The sequence below is a fragment of the Phyllopteryx taeniolatus genome, chromosome 11, assembly GCF_024500385.1.
Source record: "Phyllopteryx taeniolatus isolate TA_2022b chromosome 11, UOR_Ptae_1.2, whole genome shotgun sequence".
Taxonomy (NCBI): Eukaryota; Metazoa; Chordata; class Actinopteri; order Syngnathiformes; family Syngnathidae; genus Phyllopteryx; species Phyllopteryx taeniolatus.
This window is the reverse complement of record NC_084512.1, coordinates 18,337,303-18,361,951: the sequence shown is the minus strand read 5'-3', so window position 1 is coordinate 18,361,951 and position 24,649 is coordinate 18,337,303. Positions and strand designations below refer to the sequence as shown.

The 24,649-nt window shown below is 39.5% G+C and overlaps 1 protein-coding gene across 1 annotated transcript in view; it reads right to left on the bottom strand.

The window, feature by feature from the left end:
* Positions 1 to 2,413: 2,413 nt before the first annotated feature.
* The window catches only part of zcchc24 (zinc finger, CCHC domain containing 24), a 50,346-nt gene continuing 28,110 nt past the window's right edge, over positions 2,414 to 24,649 (bottom strand). Inside the window, exons 3-4 of the mRNA XM_061788949.1 lie at positions 15,096 to 15,260; positions 2,414 to 9,842 (exon numbers count right to left, since the gene is read on the bottom strand). Coding sequence (XP_061644933.1) covers positions 9,729 to 9,842; positions 15,096 to 15,260 — 279 coding nt within the window. The 3' untranslated portion in view covers positions 2,414 to 9,728. The remainder of the gene's footprint in view (positions 9,843 to 15,095; positions 15,261 to 24,649) is intronic.

Sequence of the window (24,649 nt, the reverse complement as noted above, 5' to 3'; positions counted from 1 at the left end):
CTGGAGCTTTTAACATGACTGGAATGCATGGAAACTCAATGACATCGTTTCTGATGCTTTGTTTTTCGAGCCCGTAGAAACATCCACTTTGGTCACGTTTTTATTTTTACTGTTATATTGAATAAGATCATTAATTGTTGCTGTTCTTTTTTTCTTCATGCAAAATATATTATAATTTTAATTATTTATATAATCAAATACAACTAAACTAATAAGGGCATCTATAAGAGATTTTTGATTGTAAATGTAATTATTTTATAATAATAACGAGCAATATATGTGGGAAAAAAAAAAAAAGAATCTCGAATAATAATCATTACCTGATTATATTTGATATCTGTAATGAAATAAAAAATAAATTTCAGGTGCTGCTTTGCATTCAATTTGTATGCAGTTTTTATGAAAAGAAAATATTTTCTATAATACCAAACAAGATACATGCAATACACTTTCACAAATGAGCAATGGTACTTAGTCATAATAATACACAATGCAATATACAGTGTGTATCATGAAATTCAATTAATAAGTGTGTCTCTCTGCAGTGAAACATATTTTCTGAAAGTTTGTTATAATGCTAAACAACATAATTATCTAATACATTTTCATCACTGAGTGACACTTTGCCATAAAGTGGATTGCCACAAAAATATACTGGTATATTTCTTGGACTGCAAGCTTAGAATTGTTAACAGAGCATGAAAGGAGTCTCACTTTTTCCTTGGCTTTATTGTTTTTGTGTGTGTACATGTGAGCTCTTAGTTTATTTTATTTTAGTTATATATTTTTTTTTACTTTAACAAATTAGCAAAAATGCCCTGTGACTGACTGGCAACCAGTTCAGGGTGTCGTCCGCCTTTCGCCCAAAGTCAGCTGGGATGGGCTCCAGCATGCCCACGACCCGAGTGAGGATAAGCGGTACAGGAAATGGATGAATTAGCAAAACTATGAGAAGAAATCATGTTATTATGGGGTGCTATGTGCAGAATGTTGAATGTTTATTGGGGGCGTTTGTTTCATTCAATTTGGAATAAGACTAACAACAAAATGTGAAAAAAGTGAAATGCTGTGAATACCTTACAGGTACACTGTACTTTTCTTTTCTAATAATAAACAGTTTGAAGAGCCAAGCACTAGCTGCTAACCGTGGAGCGTTTGATTGTTTTTACGAAGTACAACGATAAAATTATTTTCATTATTTTTACACTTGTATGACTAAAAGGTTAAACCAAAAGTACCGTAGATACACAGGTTAAGTATCAGGTTGCGTGAATCAAAGTATCATTACGCCTTTGTCACATGTCATTAATATACCATAATATGTGCAGGGGTTAATTTATTTCGACATTTAAAGAGTGACTTCAAACAACAGCTTGTATATTTGAATAAAGGTTTAATGGCTTGGACAGTTTGACCCTGAAATGGGTTATTTCTTCTGTTTTTATTGTTTTCTCCAGTGTATCTATAAAGTCTACACACCCCGCCCTATTCAAGTGCCAAGCTTTTGTAACACAAACGTTTAACTTTTTCCCCAAACTGTAATGTTAAAAATGTAAATATTTTCAAGAGGAGAAACAATGTAGTAGCACAAGTGTGCATGCCCTCTTATAACTGGAGATTTGGCTGTGTTTAGAATAAACCAGTCACATTTAAACTCATGTTAAATGGGAGTCAGCACACACCTGCCACCATTTAAAGTCCTTCTGATTAACCCCAAATAAAGTTCTGTTGTTCCAGTAGGCTTCTGAATTTTAGTTTGGTTTTTTTAGCAGAAGCATGAAGCTTTTGTGCTAACACTGGTTGCTAATTTGAACTGTTCAAAATTTCTCCCACCTTGTATTAGGGCCAGATAAAGAAAATTAGCCCCAAAGCATGATGCGGGCACCACCATGCTTGAGGTTCACTGTAGGTAGGGTGTTCTTTTGGTGATGAGCAGTCTTATGTTTGCACCTTTTGTAATTATATCCCAAAAATATAATTTTTGGGAGATTTCATTTTTGCAAAATTATAAAACTAAGGTTGAACTTTTTTGCCATATTCCAACCATTTTAATCGTATTAATGGTGGAAAAGGTTTTGAAATGATTTATCTTGGTCTCATTTTTTATATCACAAAAACCTGGCATTTGAACAGTGATGTGTAGACTTAAATCCACTTTATTTCCGATAGGAAATTTTTCTTCTAAATTTTGTTAGCACTGTAGTAATTAAACTTATTAGGAACTAATTAGATCAGAACATTGGGAAGCAGTTATTATAGAGGCATGGAAACTACTAGTCTATATAATAACTAGGCCCACTGACGATATACTGTACTTCAATGGCACATTACCAAAAGAGCTCCTCTTAATGCAGATGATAACCATCATATGCTGCTTTTTGTGTTGATCCAAACAAACAAAAACACACACAAAGCCAAAAAAGAAGGCACTTACAGCCAGACTTTTATTCATCAAAGTAGACATCACGAGAGCACTAAAAATTATTTCCTAGATAACAAATAAGGCACATTTTGGAATGCCATTTCATGGACATGAAAAACAGACCCACGGTCGGTCGACTCTCTGAACCATGAATGTCTTTTTTTTTTTTTTTTCAGAAAAACCTCCCAAGAGTCCTTGTTTCTTTGTTTTTCTTTTTTAGTGTTGCAAAATTGTGTAACTAGTGATACACACATTTAGTTGTTTACACACTACATACATTCCGTAAATAGTATTTAAAGAGCTGTAAATGTAATACTGCAACAAACAAACAAAAAGATTTAAATAATGTTTAACATTGCACGAACATAATACTTCATTGGACACATGCACATGCAAACTGTCAACTAGTTCTTTGTCGTCAGCTAACAGCTAGCGATAACACTGGAACATCCCATAATAGATCACCTGGAGGCAAGCTGCGTCTCACAGTTTTAACAAGCTCATACAGTGGCGACGAGATATTCTGCATGTTAACACAATATCATACTTTTTAGCCGCAAAACGATTATGCATATTTTTATATCAGCTCATAATTAGTAACACTAATGTGGGTTATTTAACTAATAATAAAAACACAATGAATTAATAATTGAGAAAAATTAATTATGTACCAGCTTTTTCTTTTCTTTTTTTTAATAATACTCTATGTAGAAATCAATATTTTCTCCGTAGTGTAACTTTGTTTGCATATTCTATACAAAAAGTGTGTTGTTTTTTTTTAATCCATAAATACTTCTGCAGATTATTGTAAAACGTCCAAGAAGAGGAAAGAAAACTCCCAGCGAGGTTTACTTATCAGCGAAGGCCCTTCTTCACACACACAAACACACGCGCACACACACACACACGCGCGCACACAAAAGGCTTTGATATTGCATAACACTTTAAAAATGACGGCCATCAAATATATACATAATCAGTCATCCGTTCATAAAATATTTGTTATAACTTGAGTTAAGTTGCTATAAAATATTCCATTGTTTTGCAAAATACACATACTGTATATACGCTCATTTTTATAGGCTATATATATATATATATACTGAAAAACTAATAGAAAAGTCAAGTATAAATGTAAATTCAAGACAAAAGAAAAGATATTTTAGTTTTTTTCACTGCTTCTGTTTGCTCCTGATGTGCCGTTTGCATCGTCACCAGGCCGAATTTTTAACTGTTTAATCGCTACAATGCGGTTACGTCAAAAAGGCATCAGTGGCGCACCACGGTGTGTTTGAAAGGCCTGCTGGTGTCTTCACATAGTGCAGGGGTGTTTAACACTTTTCCTAGATATATGTATAGACTAAAAATGTGATGCAAACAAATGTTTGTTGTCATACATAATCAGCATTTGTTGGATAAATGGGCTTTTTATAAGAGGTTTTAATGCATGGTGGCCTGGATGGAACGCTCTCACAGGCCGTTTTTTAAGTTTGCCCTCCCCTAAAACAAAATAATAATAAAAAATAATGGGAATAAACACATTTCAAGCAGGTTTCATCTGATCTGCGGGGTGCTGAAACTTTGCATAATGGGAAACATAGGCACAGACATTGTTGCTACACTCGCGACATCGGTCTGAACAAACTAAACCTTTCTTCATCCATGCTCTGTTTTTACTTTTACAGGACAGGCATATGATTTATCTATGTATCTTTTTTTCTAGTTTCAAGTCTCAGTTTGCAAGTGTTCAAACAATATTTAGTGTTGTTAAGATTGCTCAAAAGACGTTTGTTTAACGACATAGTGTACTGTTCATTATCACAATCTTCCAATTCTGTCTTAAGACGCTATAAAGTGAATTCAGCGATTAGTTTCTAAATACATTATACATGTTTGAAGATAATTTGATGAAAATGCACTTTTAAAAAAATAAAGGTAAACTACAAACCATGCAAATGTCTGAAAAAATAAATTCAGTTATAAGGAGGTTAAATTGAATTGGCCTCATTGCTTTTTGACTGCCCTTTGCACTTGGCCCATTTCTACCACTCCAGCGTGCAGCGCTAGCTAGCTATGCTAACACCCGAAAATGCATCTTCTTTGGATCCCTACAAAACAGCTTGGTGTTGTTAGTTAAATTCCCAACTGTTATGTATTTTGTGTTATTCAGGCTACCGTAATCTTTTTGAATGGAAATGGTATATAACTAGCAGGAAGTAGATCCTAAAATCGCTGTCATAGTGTGATGCACAAGCTGAATAATGAGTGTGTCCCGCTGTGTTTCTTAAATGGTTGACTTACCCTAAATTCTGTCTGTAATGTGGACTGACACAACCAAGCGAGTCGGACGCCTGTTAGCTTTCCAACTTGCTGATGGCTAGCGCCTCTCATGGCATGCAAAGCCCTGAGAGATATATTCCAGCCACTGGAGTTTTTAAACGGCTTAATCTTCGTAGTTTAAACATGTAGGGATGTGTAGGCATAAAAAAGATGTGATAGACAGTTAGGCAAGGCGTGGTATCGGCGCATTAAGCGGACACACCAACAGTGTTTGAGAATGGAGACACACAGGGTACGTTCGGAAATTCAATCTGACGCTCTCACTACACTCTCAGAAAGGCAGCTCCATTTTCTATGATTTTACGAATGAGCGTGTTGGCCATTGGCGGGGATACGTCAGTGCGTCCGCCATATTGAATGTGTCAGTTCTGCCTCGTCCTTGCTGAAGCTCCGGACCCTCTGTCTCCTCAGTTAGAGCGGTCCGGCACTCCCCGATGTGTGGCGCTCTGAATAACCGAACGGCACACTCCAACAATGCTCTTTTGAGTTCCCGAACGTTCTGGAGTGCAGAGCACGCGCTTGGAGTGAAATTTCCGAACGTGCCCTAATATTCATGATTTTGAAGCCTCATTTTATATACTCAGTGATTTATTTTTTTTAATTTATCTATCATTCAAATTTGGTTGGTAATGTTGGTAACAACACTCACCGTTGTAGTGTCAAATTTGTAGACATTTTTGTGTTTACTTTACAAATACTTTAAAAGTACGTTGCACTTCATAACTGTAGGGAGAGCCCTAAGCAAAAAAGACCAACCTCGATTCTTTCTTATTATTTCCACACCTCCAACTCATTGTATGACATCTCGTCATTTCAAACCTTCTATGCATCACAGAGAACCCATCTGCTGCACCAACTTGACTTCAATTTGTTTCTTGAACTCACCCAAGGCACATATATTACAGTATAAAAATAGTACGACTGTCATATGTGGAGCTAAAATAAAAATAGAGACCTATAAAAATATTTCCTATGATGATCCTAAGGCAGGTTTCTATCAGTCTAAATTGCATATAGTATATCCACTGTAGCTGATACTGTTGTACTGTACATGTCAAGCAGTTACAGTGCTGTGAAAAAGTATTGGCCCCCTTTTCAAATTCTTATATTATTGTATGGTTTCCCCACTTTAATGTTTAGGATCATGAAATAAATGTAAAAATCAGACAAATATAACCCAAGTGAACTTGAAATTCTATTTTTAAATGGTGCTTTTTTTTTTAAAAAGGACAAAACAATTCAGTTACTGGCCCTTTGTAAAAACAAAAGTAATTACCTCCCTTGTTAAATCATGAATTTATTGTGGCTAATCACAATTTTTTGGTTAATCACACCCAAGCCTGATTACCTCCAGACCTATTCAACCAAGAAATCACTTAAACAGAATCTGTCCCGACAAAATCAAGTTGGACAAAAGATCTAAAAAAAAAAAAAAGGTGCAACAAAATGACACGATCCAAAGAAATTCCAGAACAGTCAAGAAATAAAGTAATTGACATCTATCAGTCTGGAAAGGGTTACAAAAAACATTTCTAAAGCTTTTGGAATTCCGCGAACCATAGGGAGAGCCATTATCCTCACAAGAAAAAAACGTAACAGTGGTGAAACTTCCCACGAGTGGCCGACCTACAAAGATTACCCCAAGAGAATGCCAATGACTCATCCAGGAGACCTCAAAGGAACTCAGGACAACTTCTAAAGAACTGCAGGCCACAATTGCCTCAGTTAAGGTCAGGGTTCATGACACAACAATAAGGAAGAGACTGGGCAAAAATGGCATCCATGGCATAATTCCAAGGTGAAAACAAATGCTGACCAAAAAGAACGTAAAGGCTAGTCTTACTTTTCCAAAAAAAAAAAAAAAAAACGTCTGAATGATTCCCAAGACTTTTGGGAGAATATGGACTGATGAGATGAAAGTTGAGCTTTTTGGAAGGCGTGTGTCTCGTTACATCTGGTGTAAATGTAGCACAGCATTTCAGAAAAAGAGCATCATACCAACAGTCAAACATGGTTGTGGTAGTGTGATGGTCTTGGGCTGTTTAGCTCCTTCAGGACCTGGACAACTTGCTGTGATTGATGGAACCATGAATTCTGCAATTTAACAGAAAATCCTGAAGGAGAATGTTCAGCCATCAGTTTGTGACCTCAAGCTGAAGCACATTTGGGTTGTGCAGTAGGATAATGATCTAAAACAGACCAGCAAGTCAACTTCTGAATGGCTTAAAAAAACCAAAATGGTTTTGGAGCGGCCTCGTCAAACTCCACAGTTGAATCCCATTGAAATGCAGTGGCATGTCCTGAAAAAGGCCGTTCATGTTCGAAAACCCTCCATTTTTGCTAAATTTAAAAAACTATTCTGCAAGGGAGAGTGGGTCAAAATATCTCCACAGAGATGTGAAAGACTCATTGCCAGTTTTAGAAAACACTTGATTTCACTTGTTGCTGCTGAGGATGGCCCAGACATTTATTACATTTAGGGGCGCATTACCTTTTTACACAGGGCCAAGTAACTTGAAATAGTTTTTTTTTTTCCTTAAGTCACAATTCAAAAACAGCATTTTAAGTTCATTTGGGTTATCTTTGTCCGATATTTACATTTGTTTGATGATCTTAAACAAAGTGGGGAAACTAGGCAAAAATATAAGAATTTGAAAAAGGAGCGAATACTTTTTCACGACACTGTAAAAGCATTCAAAGATAACCCCCCCCCCCCCAAAACCAATGTTGTCACATTCCATAAATCCTTACAACACACGGAAGTATTAGGGCCAAAGTGAAAATAAAACAATACTTTACGACGATACCCATGTGAGTTAAGTCATAGTCATTCTTTGTAAGAATAAAGTTGAAATTGTAAAAGGCTCTGATTTTTACAGTACTACAGAATTAAACTGCAATGAGAAAACCCTCTTATGAGATATTTTTCTCAGAATACTACAACTCGGTCACGTAACAGGATTTTTGGTAATATTCCTACTTTCGTAACATGTTCTCGTAACATTACAAATTTAGTTTTGTAACATGAAATTTTTTGTCTTTGTTGTCGTTTGCATTGTTTTGATTACATTTAGTTTTGTTTTTGTTGTTGTTTGCCTGTGTCCCTGATCATGTCTTGCCTGCTCGTTAGGTTTTCGTCCCCACCTGTTCTCGTCAGCCCTGTTCCCTGTGTCAACCAATCAGCTCGTGTCATGTCCAGGTGTGCCTCGTTGTCTTGTCAGTTTGTTTGCATTTAGTTCCCTGGCTATGTGTCAGGTCATTGTTGTCGTACGTCACGTTACCTTTGGCTTGTCATGTTGCCCATAGTCTGTGGTGATGAGATTTTTCTTTGTGACTTTTGAGTCTTGATTTTATTTAGTATTTTGATCCTGCCTAGTACCTCGTTTGCTTTTTTTGTAAATAAATTGATATTTTTTGCGTTCTCCCGCTTCCTTGCATTTTGGGTCCACTTTTGGCTCAACATCACTACCATAAAAACCTTCAATTGTGACATATTTTCCGAACATAATACCACTTGATTCTCGTAAATTAGTCAACGTTATTCTCTTACTACTTTATTCACCCACTCCCAAGTTCGGACTATTACCAGTTTAGACTTGTAATATATATATATTTTTTATTACAACTTTACTCTCAATAGTACACATTTTTTCTATCGTTATTACATACTCATTTGTACAATGATGAGGTTTTCTCTAAATATTAACGCTTGATCTTGTAACATTACATTTTCTTTGTAATATCAACACTTGAGTCTTGTAACAATAGGTTTTGTTTTTCATATTAGTCTAAATTAAATTAGTAACATCGCAGTTTTTCTTGAAATATCACCGGTTTTGTCTCATTAACATTACAATGTTGTTGTTATAAATGTGATAACTTTAATCACATAACATTAGGATTTTCGTAATAATACCACCACAATCTTATAAAATAAAAAAATAAAATTCTGGTTGTATTATGAATTTAGTCTCAAATCACAAAGCTTTAAGTCTAATCAAAATTGTAATATTTTCACTTTAGCCTTGAGTGACATTTCTTTTTGTAATGTTGCTACTTTTTTTCCTTGTAATTTTACCTTATTTTCCCCTCGTATTTTTTATTTTTTTGGGGTCTTTTCAGAGTGGCCCTAACATTCCGTTGTATCACAATGACCCTATCGCTCCGCCCTGAATTTCTTCTTTTTTTTTTGTACTTTATCAGCCTTTAAATGGCTGCTTTCCTGCCAACCTTCATTCTCCCCGCTCTGTACTTTTTATACCACAAGCACTAAATTGGCACTAAAACCTCCTTCAAACAACAACAAATATATTCAGTCTATGCATGGTGAGCAGTTCTTTTTGTAAACATTTTTTTTTTTTTTAAATAAACGTTTTATACCAAAAACTGCATGGATGGTCACTTGACAACATGGAGCGATACTAAGCCTACAGTAGTTTCTAAAGACATGTGGAAGCAGTTACACAACAGTGCAGAAAACAAACATTAAAAAAAAAAAAAAAAACATTTTTTCCTGTCCCAGTTCAAAGTCAAATTGCACACTAGACAATAAGAAAATAAATAGGCCACTTGTAAGCTTGGGATGTATGGCACATTATCCCTCAGTTAATTCACAGTTAATAAAGATGTGCTGTTGACCGTAAATGTGGCAATGGCGCGTATATATACAATGCACGGACACACTTCACTTGTCAGGGAAATGTAAGGCGGATTTCTGTAAACACAAAGGTGACAAACCCCAAAGTGAGGTAATCTATGACTGTAACATGAGCCGAATGAGAAAATGCTGGAGTGGGCTTTCCTGCATGAGAAGCTGAGCCTACACGAATGTATTCTTCTGTTTTTTTCCTGAATGTTATCTTTTACACCGTCACTAGAATCACGGCTGCGGCAAGATTCAAGGGTCGACGGAGTTGAGGGTGACTTGTAAAGTTCTTGGCTCTCGGACCACAGCGACTGGAGAGGTTTATTGCACACGGCGGCAGTAGTAACCCAGGACTTTACATTTCTCACACAGGTGTTGTGGGTGCTCTTTGCTCTGGTCGGACACGTCCAGGCCGTCCGGCTTCTCCAACGGACGCTGAGGCCGCAAAACACACACAAGAGCATGAGTGAGTCATGTTCAACACACCATAAATCCCAGCAATTTTATTGGGCCTATTAGGTTTGGATTCCCGCCCACGTTTTGCACTGGCTAAAAGGGCTCCAAACATAAAACTGAGATATGCATCTCTTTAACAATGTGGTACTGGCAAAAAACAATGGCATCAGCATTCATTTGATTCGGTGTACCTAATTTAAGAGTACATAGCAATAAGTCTTCCACTTAGTGGCCCAACGAAAGAAAATTTGTAACAGATCATTGTGCACTAGTGACATAAGAAAAGTGGAAAAATATGACGTATGAGAAACCATTAGTATGTGATTTAAAAAAAAGAAGAAAAAAAAGGTTTTGGCTGCTAGTTTACACAATAATGATGTTTAGGAGCTTGACAATGCCAATTTAAAATCAGGTCTCAAAGTGGACGTTTTTGATCACAACAACGTTATTGTTTGCAGTTAAAGGTTTCAAATGGCTGAAAATGGAGGACATGCTTGTTAAGTGTAAACAATTCTTTTTTGGACAAATTGCGGATACATGATAATTGTCAAATTCTAAACCCACCTTGTAATAATTCTAGAATAGGTGGGGAAATTAATTTAAAAGAATGCATTTGTTACATTATTACAAAAATATGAGGGTTTCTATATTTTTAGTGGCCACAGGTATCACAGGTCCTGACCGCTAATAAAATAAAACATACCTTTGTCAATGAAGCATTAAATGATAGGCATACTCTACCCAAACTACACGGTTTTTGTTTCCCCCCCAAAAAGGCTGCCACACAGCATAGAAGTACAATTTTCTTCATAAGATGTCACTCTGTGACGTGTCCCACCATGATGTTTTTGAGAATTAGGTCTTGCTTAACTCATTCAGTATTTGAATAGGCAGACAGTTTCTTTAAAAAGCACCATCACCAACTTCTGACCTGGTGTGCACATTGCAGCGTCATTTTTGCAGGTCTGTGTCAATGTAATCATTTTGACAAGTTATCGTGTACATCAAACTCAAAAGTATTTTCACTAAGTTGTTCTTGTATAAACATACCTACTATAACCCTCATGCATGTGGCTGACCTTTCCAAATTAAGGGTCCTTGCGTAAGAACATCAAAGGAGCCCGAGCCTTTTTCATTTTGAAAAGCACTCAACAATTTATTTATTTTTTTTCCTTCAGTGTACCTCATGATTTTGTTAAATAAATAATGATGAATGGTGACGCGCGATTTATGAGATTTCTACAAGGTTTGTACGCTTTCAGATGACGTTTCAGACGTTGTGATTTGTAAATCTTGTTTGTCTTGGCCCTGATTTCAGTTGTATTAATGGAGTAACACTGAACAAACAGCTTTACGATTTAGTGTCGTTTTGGAGGGTTCCCGGCTTGGAGACATCTGTCTTTTAAGATGTTAAGCAGCGCTTCTTTTTCAGCTGCTCTTATGTGGATGATTATTTGCAACGTGAGGCAGGGGAGTGGAGGAGGTTGCATGGCCCCACAGTCTGGAAGCTATGCGCTTGATCTGAAATGCCAAATATACTACCGTCTGACTGACTGGCCTGCTATTTATTTCCCCATCTCATGCATATGGATGAGTTTGGAAAGGACATATTTAGCACGTTTATGGGGCGTGTCGGCTGGCATGAGAGGAATATAATCATTGTGTGATATTGCTAATGCGTGGAATGTGCGTTCTATCACATGAAACAAATGAAGGCGAGTCAAAGTGGTTCACTTCATGGAAACAAGATGGTGCGGGGAGATGAACATTAAAGCCAAGGATAAATCTCGCTAGCTGTGTTATCCTCTATATAGATGCCTTCTTTTTTCCATACATCATTAGCATGACCCACACTGCCAGCACAGCAGACTTGGTATCTGTAAAGCTGCTGGACATTATTGAGTCTGACTAAGGACTGTACGTCACGCTGGAGTGGGAAGAAAGAAACTTTGCGTCGAGTTCAAAACATATTATGAAGAAATATGTATATGGCTTAAGGCAGCACAGTCAACCAGTGGTTAGCGCATCTGCCTCGAACTTCTGAGGTTCGCTGTTTGAATCTCGGATCTGTTCTCTCTGTGCTTGCTTGGGTTTTCTCTGGGTACTCCGGCTTCCCCCGACATTCCAAAAGCATGCATGTTAGGGTCAATAAAGACTCTAAATTGTCCATAGAGGTGAATGTGAGTGGTTAATAATAATAATAATAATAATAATGCATTACACTTATATAGCCACAGCTGCCCTGGGCAGTCTGACGGACGCGTGGATGCCATTCTGCGCCTACGGCCCCTCCGGCCACCACCAAACATCCAACCACATTCATTCGTGGTGGTTTGGTTGTTTGTTTGTCCGTGCTCTGCGATTGGCTGGCGACCTCTCCACCGTGTAACGCGCCTCTCAGCCAAGGTCAGCTGGGTAAGGCTCCAGCTCACCCTCCACCCAAATGAGGATAAGCGGTATAGAAAATGGATGGATGAATATGAATTTGAATATTATTACAAAAATAAATTGTACAATAAAAGGCCACCATCATAGGAAATGCCTGGTACTCTACAGCTGAGTAAATAACTGCTGGCCACTCTATGAGGAAAAATGGTTAATAACATGATAAGATCTCATTATGTATGCCCTTTCCATTGTTTGGTGGTGTTATGACTTACACTAACATTTAATGTTGCCAGCGAAGCCAGGCAGAGAGTGGTATTTAGAAGGCCAGCGGGGCCTCAAGATGTAGTCCTAATTTAATTCAGGACTTGGAATTGGAAAAATGTGTAAAAGTATAAATATTAAAAGTTTTAAGTGTTTGGGATTAATATGTCTTCTTTCTCAGGAGCAAATCCTGCTTAGCACTCCAAGCCCTGTGAGGAACATTTGTTTGTTTTGGGAAAAAGCAGCATTTTGATGAATAAAATTTCATGCTGGTTTCATTTAGTAAGAGGGGAATTCCAGCAGCTCTTGAGCACAATTATGTGCTACCCATGGATGAATGTGTCCTAACTAAGGAAATATTTATTTTAGGTTTTGATGGAATCCAGGAAATGCAATTAGTTTACTGTGAGCTGGTTTAGTGTCAAAAAGGCAAAATTAATTGTTGGTACTCTTGATTTTTATTACATTTTAAATGAGACCATATGTGATATCCTCAAGTCAACAAGCAGGCATGAAGAGTCTATTCGCTCACACCCTCAAAAATCCTGTTTGCCTGGCAGAGCCCTCAAAAGAAACATGAACCTATCTGAACTTATCTACTTCAGCCATCTTGGCTCAAAATTATAAGAATTGTTGCCTTGGCAGTGAGAAATAACGAAGTTTCCCAAAAAGCAAAAAAAAAAAAAATCAGCCCTTCAGCTGCTAACTGAGCACAGGTTGAAAGAGATAGGCTGAAGTCCCATGCGCTTTGGAGGACGTCTCGTGAGATGTTTTGTGAGCATTGAAGAAGTCTTGTGTGATTTAGCGCAAAGCTCACAAGATGTGAAGACTATCTTTTGTCATTTACTGGAAGTCTCGCATGATTTAACGAAAGTCTCGCAAGAAGTCAGCAAGTATCGTGAGCGTTGAAGAAGTCTTTTGTGAGTTAGTGGAAGTCTCATTTGATGTGAGAAAGACTCGTGAGATGTGAGGAAGTCGTGTGGAAATTAAAGAAATCTCACATGATTTAGTGGAAATTTAGCAAAATGGAAGGAAGTCTTACAAGACATACAGTGGGTACGGAAAGTATTCAGACCCCCTTAAATTTTTCACTCTTTGATATATTGTAGCCATTTGCTAAAATCTTTTGTTCATTTTGTACACACGGCACCCCATATTGACAGAAAAAAAAAATCATTGTCAGAGTCACGGTGTTGTTCTGAAGCCACTCCTTCGTTATTTTAGCTGTGTGCCCAGGGTCACTGTCTTGTTGGAAGGTGAACCTTCGGCCCAGTCTGAGGTCCTGAGCATTCTGGAGAAGGTTTTCGTCCAGGATATCCCTGTACTTGGCCGCATTCATCATTCCTACGATTGCAACCAGTCGTCCTGTCACTGCAGCTGAAAAACACTCCCACGGAATGATGCTGCCACCACCATGCTTCACTGTTGGGACTGTATTGGACAGGTGATGAGCAGGTGCCTGGTTTTCTCCACACATAACGCTTAGAATTAAGGCCAAAAAGTTCTATCTTGGTCTCATCAGACCAGAGAATCTTATTTCTCACCATCTTGGAGTCCTTGAGGTGTTTTTTTTTTTTTTTAGCAAACTCCATGCCGGCTTTTATGTGTCTTGCACTGAGGAGAGGCTTCCGTCGGGCCACTCTCCCATCAAGCCCCAACTGGTGGAGTGCTGCAGTGATGGTTGACCTTCTAGAACTTTCTCCCATCTCCCGACTGCATCTCTGGAGCGCAGCCACAGTGGTCTTTGGGTTCTTCTTTACCTCTCTCACCAAGGCTCTTCTCCCCCGATTCCTCAGTTTAGCCGGATGGCCAGCTCTACGAAGGGTTCTGGTTGTCCCAATCGTCTTCCATTTAAGGATTATGGAGGCGACTGTACTCTTAGGAACCTTAAGTGCAGCAGAATGTTTTTAGTAACATTGGCCAGATCTGTGCCTTGCCACATTTATGTCTCTGAGCTCTTCAGGCAGTTCCTTTGACCTAATGATTCTCATTTGCTCTGACATGCACTGTGAGCTGTAAGGTCTTATATAGACAGGGGTGTGGCTTTTCCTAATCAAGTCCAATCAGTATAATCAAACACAGCTGGACTCCAATGAAGATGTAGAACCACCTCAAGGATGATCAGAAGAAATGGACGGCACGCGAGTTAAATATATGAGTGTCACAGCAAAGGGTCTGAATACTTATGGCTGTGTGATATTTCAGTTTTTCTTTTTTAATAAATCTGCAAGAATTTCAACAATTCAGTTTTTTTTTCTGTCGATATGGGGTGCTGTGAGTACATTAATGAGGAAAAATATGAACTTAAATGATTTTAGCAAATGGCTGCAATATAACAAAGAATGAAAAATTTAAGGGGGTCTGAATACTTTCCGTACCCACTGTAAAAGTTGAACAAGTCTGTCGTGATTTAAAAGCATGATTTAGTGAAAAGCTCAGGAGATGTAAGAGTTGTGAGAGTTAAAGAAGAAGAAGTCTCGCATAGTGTGAAGTCGCGCCTGATTTAACGTAAATCTCGCGTGATTTAGCAATAATCACTAACTATTTGGCAGTTCCCTGTATTGAGGGTTAAGGCTGGCGTACCTGCTTGTGTGGATAGACGTTAATGTGGCACTTGATACATTCTTGTCCCATGTTGGCCCACGAGTTGCCGCTCATCCACTTCCTCTTACATTTTGGACATTTGTACTCGCCAAAGCATCTCTTCTTTCCCTGGTAGGGGGTCAGGCCTTCTCCTTTGGGCCGGGCCTGCATTGAACAAAATCAATTAAATACACTCCAAGTGTTTCTTCTTTCCCATTACGTGCTGTTTTATTTAGCTGCAGTGTAACGATGATAATATTTGACAAACGGGTGTGTCTATCCTTTCATTGCTAATATAACAATCTTTACCAATCTAGCACACACACGGCTCAGCGTGTGCTTGTGTAAATGACGCATACTTCCATCGCAGCTGTATGATGAAATCATTCCTATGATTCCCGTGAGGGAGATGATCGGGAACAGTCGCCCGAGAGAAATCGAGCTGGGAGGAGCACGCTTCCCTGATTCAATGTTGGCAACTTGATTTAGGCCACTACGAGGGAGGCAATCCACTCACTTTCACAAATAAGATGTTTCGTCAAGAAGACATCTGTGCTCGCAATTGTAAAGTTGGAGCTCACTCACTGAAGAATCTTCGAACATGAAGTAATCCTTCCATTGTGTATATTCCGAATAATAAAGTAGAATAACATACTGTGTTTGTGCCCGCAGAAAACAGAATTCAAATCCCTCTGTTTGCATTTTTGTCCAGATATGACCCATAATTAAATGGTCCACAAAGTTTCCCAGAAATTTGACAATGCGGTTTTTGCAACAGCTTGCAAAAAAATCAAAAAAAATAAAATAAAACAAATCCAACAAACAATGTACATGGCACTTTCACACTTGATGCTGGTAGTTCCCTGCAAGACCTCACATTGGTTTCATTAGAGGCATTGACATTGGACACATATTTTAGAGAGTGTATAGGAGGTATAGGGTCATGGGTATGTGGGTGCACTGCACATTCCGGGCTTTCCTTAGTTGGTCCCAGCTCATGTGTGAGTAATAGCAACTCTAATCAGCAGCATCTGGTGCTGTCTTAACAGACGTCAACGCTTTGCATCAGCACCCACGAAGACGGCCATAAGCACCAACGGCTGTGCTTCGACACGGCCCCCAAAACCGAATGACCTCAACCCCCCCCCCCCCCCTTTGCCCCACCCAATCCGACTCACTGTCAGCCAGCCTTGCATCTCCTGCCCTGACAACACACAGGCTGGAAAATGTGACTTTGCAAAACACGTGTGATGACATTTTGTTTAGGTGCATGCACTCTGTCTATTTGGACATTGACTGCCATTGCAAGTCATCATTATTAAAATATACAGTGGATATAAAAAGTCTACCCACCCGTGTTAAAATGGGAGGCTGGAAGGAGGCCTGCAGTAACATTAAAGGAGCTACAAGAATTTCTGGCAGTTTTCTACATGGGACAACAATCTCCTGTTTTCTTTATACTGTATGTCTGAGCTATGGGGCAGGCAAGACAGAAACCTCTTATTACAACTACATTTTGAAAAAACATACAATAAGCCATACAACTAATAACCATGGGTAGTTGCACACATTATTCCGATACAAATAACCGCTGCCTCTTGTTGGCTGTTTTTTCAAATTACAGTACAGTGGAACCTAGATTAAACAGACTAATAGGGGCAAAGGGGTCATCCGTTATAGCCGTACTAAAATTCCTTCTGAATTGCTATAAAATCAACATGATAAAGTGCACATCAGACAAATATCAATCCAAAATCCAAGAAAATAAGTCTCTCCTTGCTTCCAGCTTTTTAGTAATTACAATTGTCCATCAAATAACAACTGAGCCAGGTTCAAGTTTGATTCCACACATGTCCAATTAGATACAAACATTCCTGGACCTTTATCTGGATCTAAATTGAAAGTACTTGTGAGGACAACCTTTCACCCAGTTAAGTATCACGTGTAGTATGCCCAACATTTAAACCAAGAACAAACATAGTCTGCTTTAAAAAAAGAATACAAGTTAAATAAATATCAGTTGGTGTCAACAAAATTCATCCGTTAGCTAAGAAACAGCCAGGAGCCTGGGACACTACCTGACAGTCAAACTTTGACCACAGTTAAAGAGAGGCAAACATAGCCCCTCATTATTTTCAGGACAACTTGCTCAAATCAAATCTCCCCTGCATGTTACAACCACAGCGGGACAGAAACAGCTCTCCTCATGATCATTCCTCTCTGGCTCCACGCAGCTTCCAAGCGCCAAACTTGACTTTTGGCCTCGCTGCACACTCCGTCTGCAGCTGAATGTTTTCAGAGCGGATGAAGCTCCCTTTGGAAGATGCTCATAACGTGCACACAGTAAAAAATAAGTAAATAAATAAAAATCCTCTGCAAGTTGATGACAAATTGGTTTTGATTCAGGGAGATTCACTTTTGTTGTAGTCAATCTGAAGAAAATGCTCCAAACCATATGACTAACTGGAATAAATCAATTATAAATTTATATTAGTGTCATACACCAAAAGTGCCTCGCCCACATGTACTAACAAGACTATAAATTTTATAATACAACATCATAAAAAGAATGTTTTACAAAGTTTTTAATAGGAATTTTTTATTTTCTTATTTTCATGCTTAGCAAATAAATTCTTAATAGTAAAACATTTTTCAAAGTCTTACTTTGAAAAATGTAGATATCAATACCTCCGTTTAACCAGAGGAGGTATTGATATCTACATATAAGACAATGGAAAAAACATGAATAAACTAGTAACTGAACTGCCTTCTCAGTTTGCCCTTAATCATATAAAGTATTATTTACCAATCTTTCTTCTTCCTTAATACCAGTAATAGTAGACGCAATGGTAATGTACCTGAATGTAACAGCGCATACAATGATAACTGTCTTTTGTAATACATGGTCTAATTTGACCACAATGTATCCCACAGGACTTTACAATTGAGTGTAGTTGCTACACCGAGTGGCAAACTTGCTCAATTAAATTTCTTTTAACCCAAAGGAGTCATAAATTCCTCAAAAATTAAGATCATTTTTGACCAATGTCAATAGCTGTGTTAGCAAAAATAGAAACATGTGGTCGCACATTAGCACAATGTAGCATCCATTTGATTTTGTACCATCAAATAAGTACAAAAAAACAAACAGGTTCCAATAATACGGATAGCTATAAACTGTTAACTGTCTTTTAAAATTTCAGCCATATTGTGCGATGTTGCTGTTTAAAGTACTGTTACGAACGCACAAGATTTGAACATGATCCAACATCCAACGCGATCAGACTAAATTTCTTTGATCGATCGATAATAGTAAAAATGAATGATCAATTGTTGTTTTAAGCATAACAGTTCTGCCCGGAGGGATTTCCATGGATGTAGCTTAACGTCCCTCAGCTGACGTCATGGTTAGAACGCAAACTAGTTGAGATTGACTCAACAAGTAGTGCACTCCATTTTGCTTCAATCAACCATGAATTCCTCATATTTCATGATCAAATAATGGATTATTATGCCCATTACTATTAGATACAACGCTGTGTTCAGTTGTTTTGGATCACTGGAACACGCTGCCTTTCATGGAGGTCTATGAAGACCAAGCTGATGTAATGAACAGGCATGGTTGATATTACCGTATTTTCACGGCCATAAGGTGTACTTAAAAGTCTTACATTTTCTCCAAAATGGACGGAGCGCCTTATAATGCGGCGCGCCTTATGTGTGCACCGAGTTCCAAAATCTGGGAGCATTTCCTGCCGACACGCTGCTTTTATAGAGGAAAGACGGACATGACTGAGGACAGCATGTGGACGTTAAAAGGGGGAAGGGTGCGCGTGAAGGAGGACGCTAAAGGCGCCCCCCCATTAGGTATATAGTATGTACATTGTGCAAAACAACATCGGTTTGGGTAAGGACCCCCGAAAATGGCACCTATGAAGAGACACGCTTACGAAGCACAGTTTAAACTGCAAGCTATCAGTTACGCGGAGGAGCATGGGAATCGAGCAGCCACGAGAGAATTCAAGATCAACGAATTCATGGTTTGCAAGTGGAGGAAGCTGGAAAACGAGCTTCGCCAAGTCAAGAAGATGAAGCTGAGTTTCCGCGGAAACAAGGTGAGGTGGCCCGAGTTGGAAGACCCAACTCGAGCCGGGAGGAGCGTCTCTACAGTCACCATTCGACTGAGTGCAATAACTCAGAGCTTGCCATCATTCCGGGAGGCTTGACAAAGGGACTCCAACCGCTGGACATCAGTGTAATCAGGGCGTTCAAAGTGAAGTTGCGAGCGGCGTGGGAGCGATGGATGACAGATGGCGAACACAGCTTTACTAAGACTAGGAGGCAGCGCCGGGCGAGTTACGCCACAATTTGTGAATGGATTGTGGATGCTTGGGCTAACGTGTCTGCTTCCACTGTTGTTCGAGCTTTCGTAAAAGCCGCCGGCATCATTTCTGAGGAGCCGTATGGCAACGAGACTGACTCCGACGAGTACGAGAGGGAACCTGGCGTGTTTGATTGAGAACTTGCCCAGCTGTTCATTTCGGATACAGAAGAGGAGGACTTTGATGGATTTGTGGATGAGGATTGATAAAAAAAATAACCTGAGTACATTGTTAAATACATCAATAAAGTACAACCGAACTCAGTTTTGCTCCCGCTGCCTTTTTAAAAACATTGTTTTAGCGTGCATGCATGCTACTGTATGTTTTAAGCTAGCGTATTATTTACCATGCATGCGCCCAATAAAACGGTGCGCCTTATGTATGTGTTAATTACAGAAATAGACCCCGTAACTGAGACTGCGCCTTTTAATACTTATGGTCGTGAAAATACGGTACGTTTCACCGACCACCCAAACATGATGTCCCAAAAATATCTGGACACTTGTGCCTCAACCCCGCTTGTGCTTTGGTATAAAAAGTAAAGGGAATCATTTGGGATTTTGGGCATACAGGTTCACACACATTTTCATTTCACTGACAACTCAAAACTAAGAAAATAAGCACACCGCGCTGGCTCTGAAGTAACGTTTACAAAACCGTCATAATACGCACACAAGCCGTGACGACTTTCGTGGAATTACATTATCGCACTGTGCAAAACTGGAGATGAGCCTGCTATGTTTGGTTTTCTCGATGCAACTAAAGCCACTCAAGCCAATCTAAGAGCTGAGTGGGCCTATGTGAGCCACTGAGTGTGTTAGAGGTGGAGCTAGAGCAATACATTGCTCGAACGGCTTCGGTTAGAGGAGATCGTTTTGTGTTTGTCATGTCACACGGACAGTGGCGGCTCACTTATTAAAGTCAATATTTGTTTTTGTGTTGGAGGCTAGAGATGACGGTCAGCGCGTGTGTGTGTGTGTGTGTGCACGCGTGTGTGTGTGCGTGCGTGCGTGTGCGTGTGTTTAAGACGGTGTCCAAAGAGAGGACAGGGTAGCTCCACCATCATTGGTCAACCACATCTTCCTTTGGTGCTTGGGACTCATACACACACACACACACACACACACACACACACACAGGGGTTTAGTCGACTGTTAAATGAGGCATGTACCACAAACACACATTCACTGATGCAATCTCAATGCAAAACATGGCCACACACAAGCACAAGCAAACATACTGCCACAGTCCCTCTCGCGTTCTGTTACCTTACCCTATAACACACACACACAGGACACAAACAACACACACGCTGCAAAAATTCCACATCCACAGCTTTCTGTACACTCTTGAGACAACTGCAGTACTCCCACTCAGCCCCCGAATAGAACACGATTCCACAGCTTTTATCGCATGATTACTGATCTTATAACTGCAATAAATATAACAAATACAGACAGTAAAACTAAACCACAAAAAATGGCAGAAATGGAACAGGAGGGAGCAAAAGAAGCCTCCTTCCTGCTTTGTGTCCCATAGCAAAGGACATTTAAGGCCTCAAAACAGACCTAAACACAGAATTCTGGGGGTTTCACCATGAGCTTGTGGAGTTTTCTTTTTCATGGCGATCACTGAACTTCCGCTCCTTTCTCTGCCCACACTCCATGGTGAAAATGCAAAAGGTTTGCATTTTAGCCTCATCCATCTCCCTATAACAGTAGATTTTCAAACTGGGGTGCCCAGACTACTTGGGGTCCGCAAGCTGTAACTTTTGAGTCTGCAAAATAGTCGTCCCACGCCATATCGTGCTTCACTTTTTGCAGCTTCACTATGTCACAGATTTTTATATCGTACATATCTTAATTTATATCATGATTTTTCTTTATACCACAGGATTTTGCTTTGATTATTGTACACACTGTAGAGCGCGGGCCAGGAGGAAAGAGTGCATAAATGCAGAGAATGTCCAAAGTTTGGGATTATTTCACACTTGAAAAAAGAGGATAAAGTGCAACCTGTCTACTGCAAATCAGAACTGGCTTACACAACTGCACGTCTACGGTAAGGCAAGCATCGTTAGCTAATTTAATATAGCCTACCACCGCTAGTTAGAGCTAATTGTAAGCCCTTTACCTGTGGTCAAGGATAGACACAGTCGCCGGTGCACTTTCAGTCGCTTTATTGAACAAAAGTAACAACAGAGACACAAGCACATATTCACGACTTGCCGTTTGCCACAACTGACACAGTCACTCAACACAGAGTAGCTCATGGTTTAGCCAGTTAACAGCCAGCCAACTTGACACTCTCATTCACTGACTCGGACGTCCTTCAACAGACTTTTAAAGTCACACACATTCAGTCACACATACAGTACTGTAGAAATTACTGGACCTGGAAAGTTTGAGAACCCCTGTTCTAGTATACCTGGTTCAAGTTTGATAGCGATCAGATGAACACCCCAGAAGAAGTATGACCACTTCGAATGGCCAAATTCGCAAAAGAAAAAGTGGTTTCAAACAAAATGGTCGACTTCCTGTTGTTTTACAGCGTGGGTTCCTTAGACTGTTTTGCGTATCCTGCCATGATAGACGCGTCTACTGAATTTTGTGAACATTGGTGAAACTGTTGACTGACGCCATTTGTTTTTACCTCTCCAAGGGGTCGCATCTGGGAAATCTGTGAATAGCCCCCATGATACACGCACCTGAGAGGTGTGGGGAATTTTCGGATATGTTAAAGCTCCAAAACAGGTGAGTCAATTGTGGGCAGTACAGTCGTAAGAAAACAACTAGTTTCAAGAGGGACCTTCAGATGGCCTGGTGCTTGGGCCCTAACAAGACCCACGGTCATCTGAGCTAAGTGAGGGATGGAGATGGAGGAAATCTAAATCAGAAGCAGATGTCCTCCGTGGGGGTTGAACAGGAGAAGCCGTCGTAAAAATGAGTGCTCTGCTTTCAATTAAGTCATGCATTTCACAAAGGTGGGGGTAAGCACTGTAGCTGTGACCACAACTACAGTGCATTAGTCTCATTATCATGTGGAGGAATGTGAGGACTGATCTCCTGTGGGGAGAAAAATAATTAAAAATAAACAGAACTGCATTAGGAATCTCAAGCATTTGTGATGATGCAGGTAAAGCTCACAATTTGACGGGTCATGGGAACGATCCCGCCTGGACGACAGACACCCATTGGTGAGGTTGTAAAATGTCTTTCAGCTAATAGCATCTAATTGATTTTGAGTTACATAGTCCAGGGATCCAATATTGTTTACCTGAGGAGCCATTTGGAATTCTGCTCCAAAAACATGTCTTATGACCGACAACTGAGGAACTGACCAGGCCTTCAGGGTAAAAGGGATCCTGCATTTTGTCTGGGATCTCACATTCCATGCGAAGAGTAATGACCAAGTGGACGGACACCAGACTCGACACTCCCTTATGCTCACCTTCAAATGTGAACCCTTAATCCTTTGTCTCCAGCACCAGGATAGTTTTGTCGCCGTTTAATATTAGATGTACCGTCCAAGTCTAAACCAAGAGCAAACATTCCCACAGCCCAGATCACTACTCTCAAGGCTGGAATGTCTTGCTTTCTCTTGATATTAGAGAAGACATCTTACCTACAGTTGTTTTAGGCTCTGGGTATTGGCAGCAGTTCGTGCATGGACGATAGACGGAGGAATAAACTGCTGACTAAGCTTTTAAGCAATTGTAAAGTCTGCTTGGTATAAGGAAACAATGCTGAGGCTTTATAGCAATAATTAGACACCGCTTGTGATATCTAGTTGGAAAACCGCAGAACTGCTAAGATTACACAGGACTTCATTCATCCAGCCAGCCATTTTCTATGCTGCTTATCATATTCATGGTCATAGCAGGGTCTGAGCCTAATGGCTCTGCATATTCCACTAATAGTCAGAATAAGAATGACGTACAGCCACGGACGGAGGAGATGGATCGAAATGGAAATGTCAAGTTAGATGTTTGAAGGAGTTGCCTGAAATATCAGCAAAACAATTAACAGGCATTTCCAGAAAGAGAAAAAAAATGCTTCCCTAGAAGCATCGTTCTGACTACTAGCATGCATGCAAAATCAGGGTCCTAGGAGAAACACAAGGATAGTGGCGATGACATGATCCTGTCTTTCTGCAATAATATCTTATCTGTGTGCTATTCTTGTTGTTGTTTTTTAATAGATGGGCATAAATCTATCAAGATAGCATCAAGAAATGTATTGTATTGAACTGAATAATGCTGCCCTAAGGAGTTCAATAGTGTGAATAATCCCAACAATTTATTATTATGTTGTGATTCTTCGGACTTCAATGAATCCAATAATCAATCACACAAAGACATTCTTTAAAAAAAATACCACAACATAGACAAAATCTGGCACTCCCTTCCAGAGTTGCCTCCCCTTCAGACTTCTATCCACTTGCTCCCAGTCAATGTTTGGGTTTGGTGACATTTAATTCAGTGTTCATAATGAGCTGCTAAGGTCCCTTTTCACTCTATCTGAATAGAGCTGGAGACGTATGTTCCGCTGAGACCGAATACCAGATGTGCCAAAATTGTTCATCTTGAAAGCCCTTCAGTGGGGGGGGGGGAAGGGAAACAAATTGTGCATTCTGGTTCATTTACATGGATTTCCTAATGTAAACCTTTTGAAACGTAAACAAAGCAATGCCTGGTCTTCACTAGAGCTCTTCTTACAAAAAGTACACAAACTTGAGGCTCTCTATGAGCATTTGACATTCTTTGGCATGGCTCGATGTTCCCATCACAGCAAAAAGAAGAGTTATACTGTCATCGTTGCGACCCAGACAGGTCAGTGAGTCACAACAAAAACATCCCATTGAGTGCAGCATACGACGCTGTAAAGACGCCTGAGGTTGTTTGTCAGACCACAACACAGACGTGTTGGGCAAGTTGTACTTGCAAAAGGATTCGTAGAGCACAGCCTCAAAACAATTGTGGTGTGAATCATGAAAATTGTGCAAGAAGAAAGCATTCAGTAGGAGTGTGGCAATATACATTGTGTTGTATTGTTACAGTGCAGTATCAATACTGTACACACAAATCAACTATTTATAATGTCGCTGTCCAGTTCCACATTTTCTTAGAATATTGCCGTATTTATGAGCAGGGGATGTAATTTTTTTTCCTCC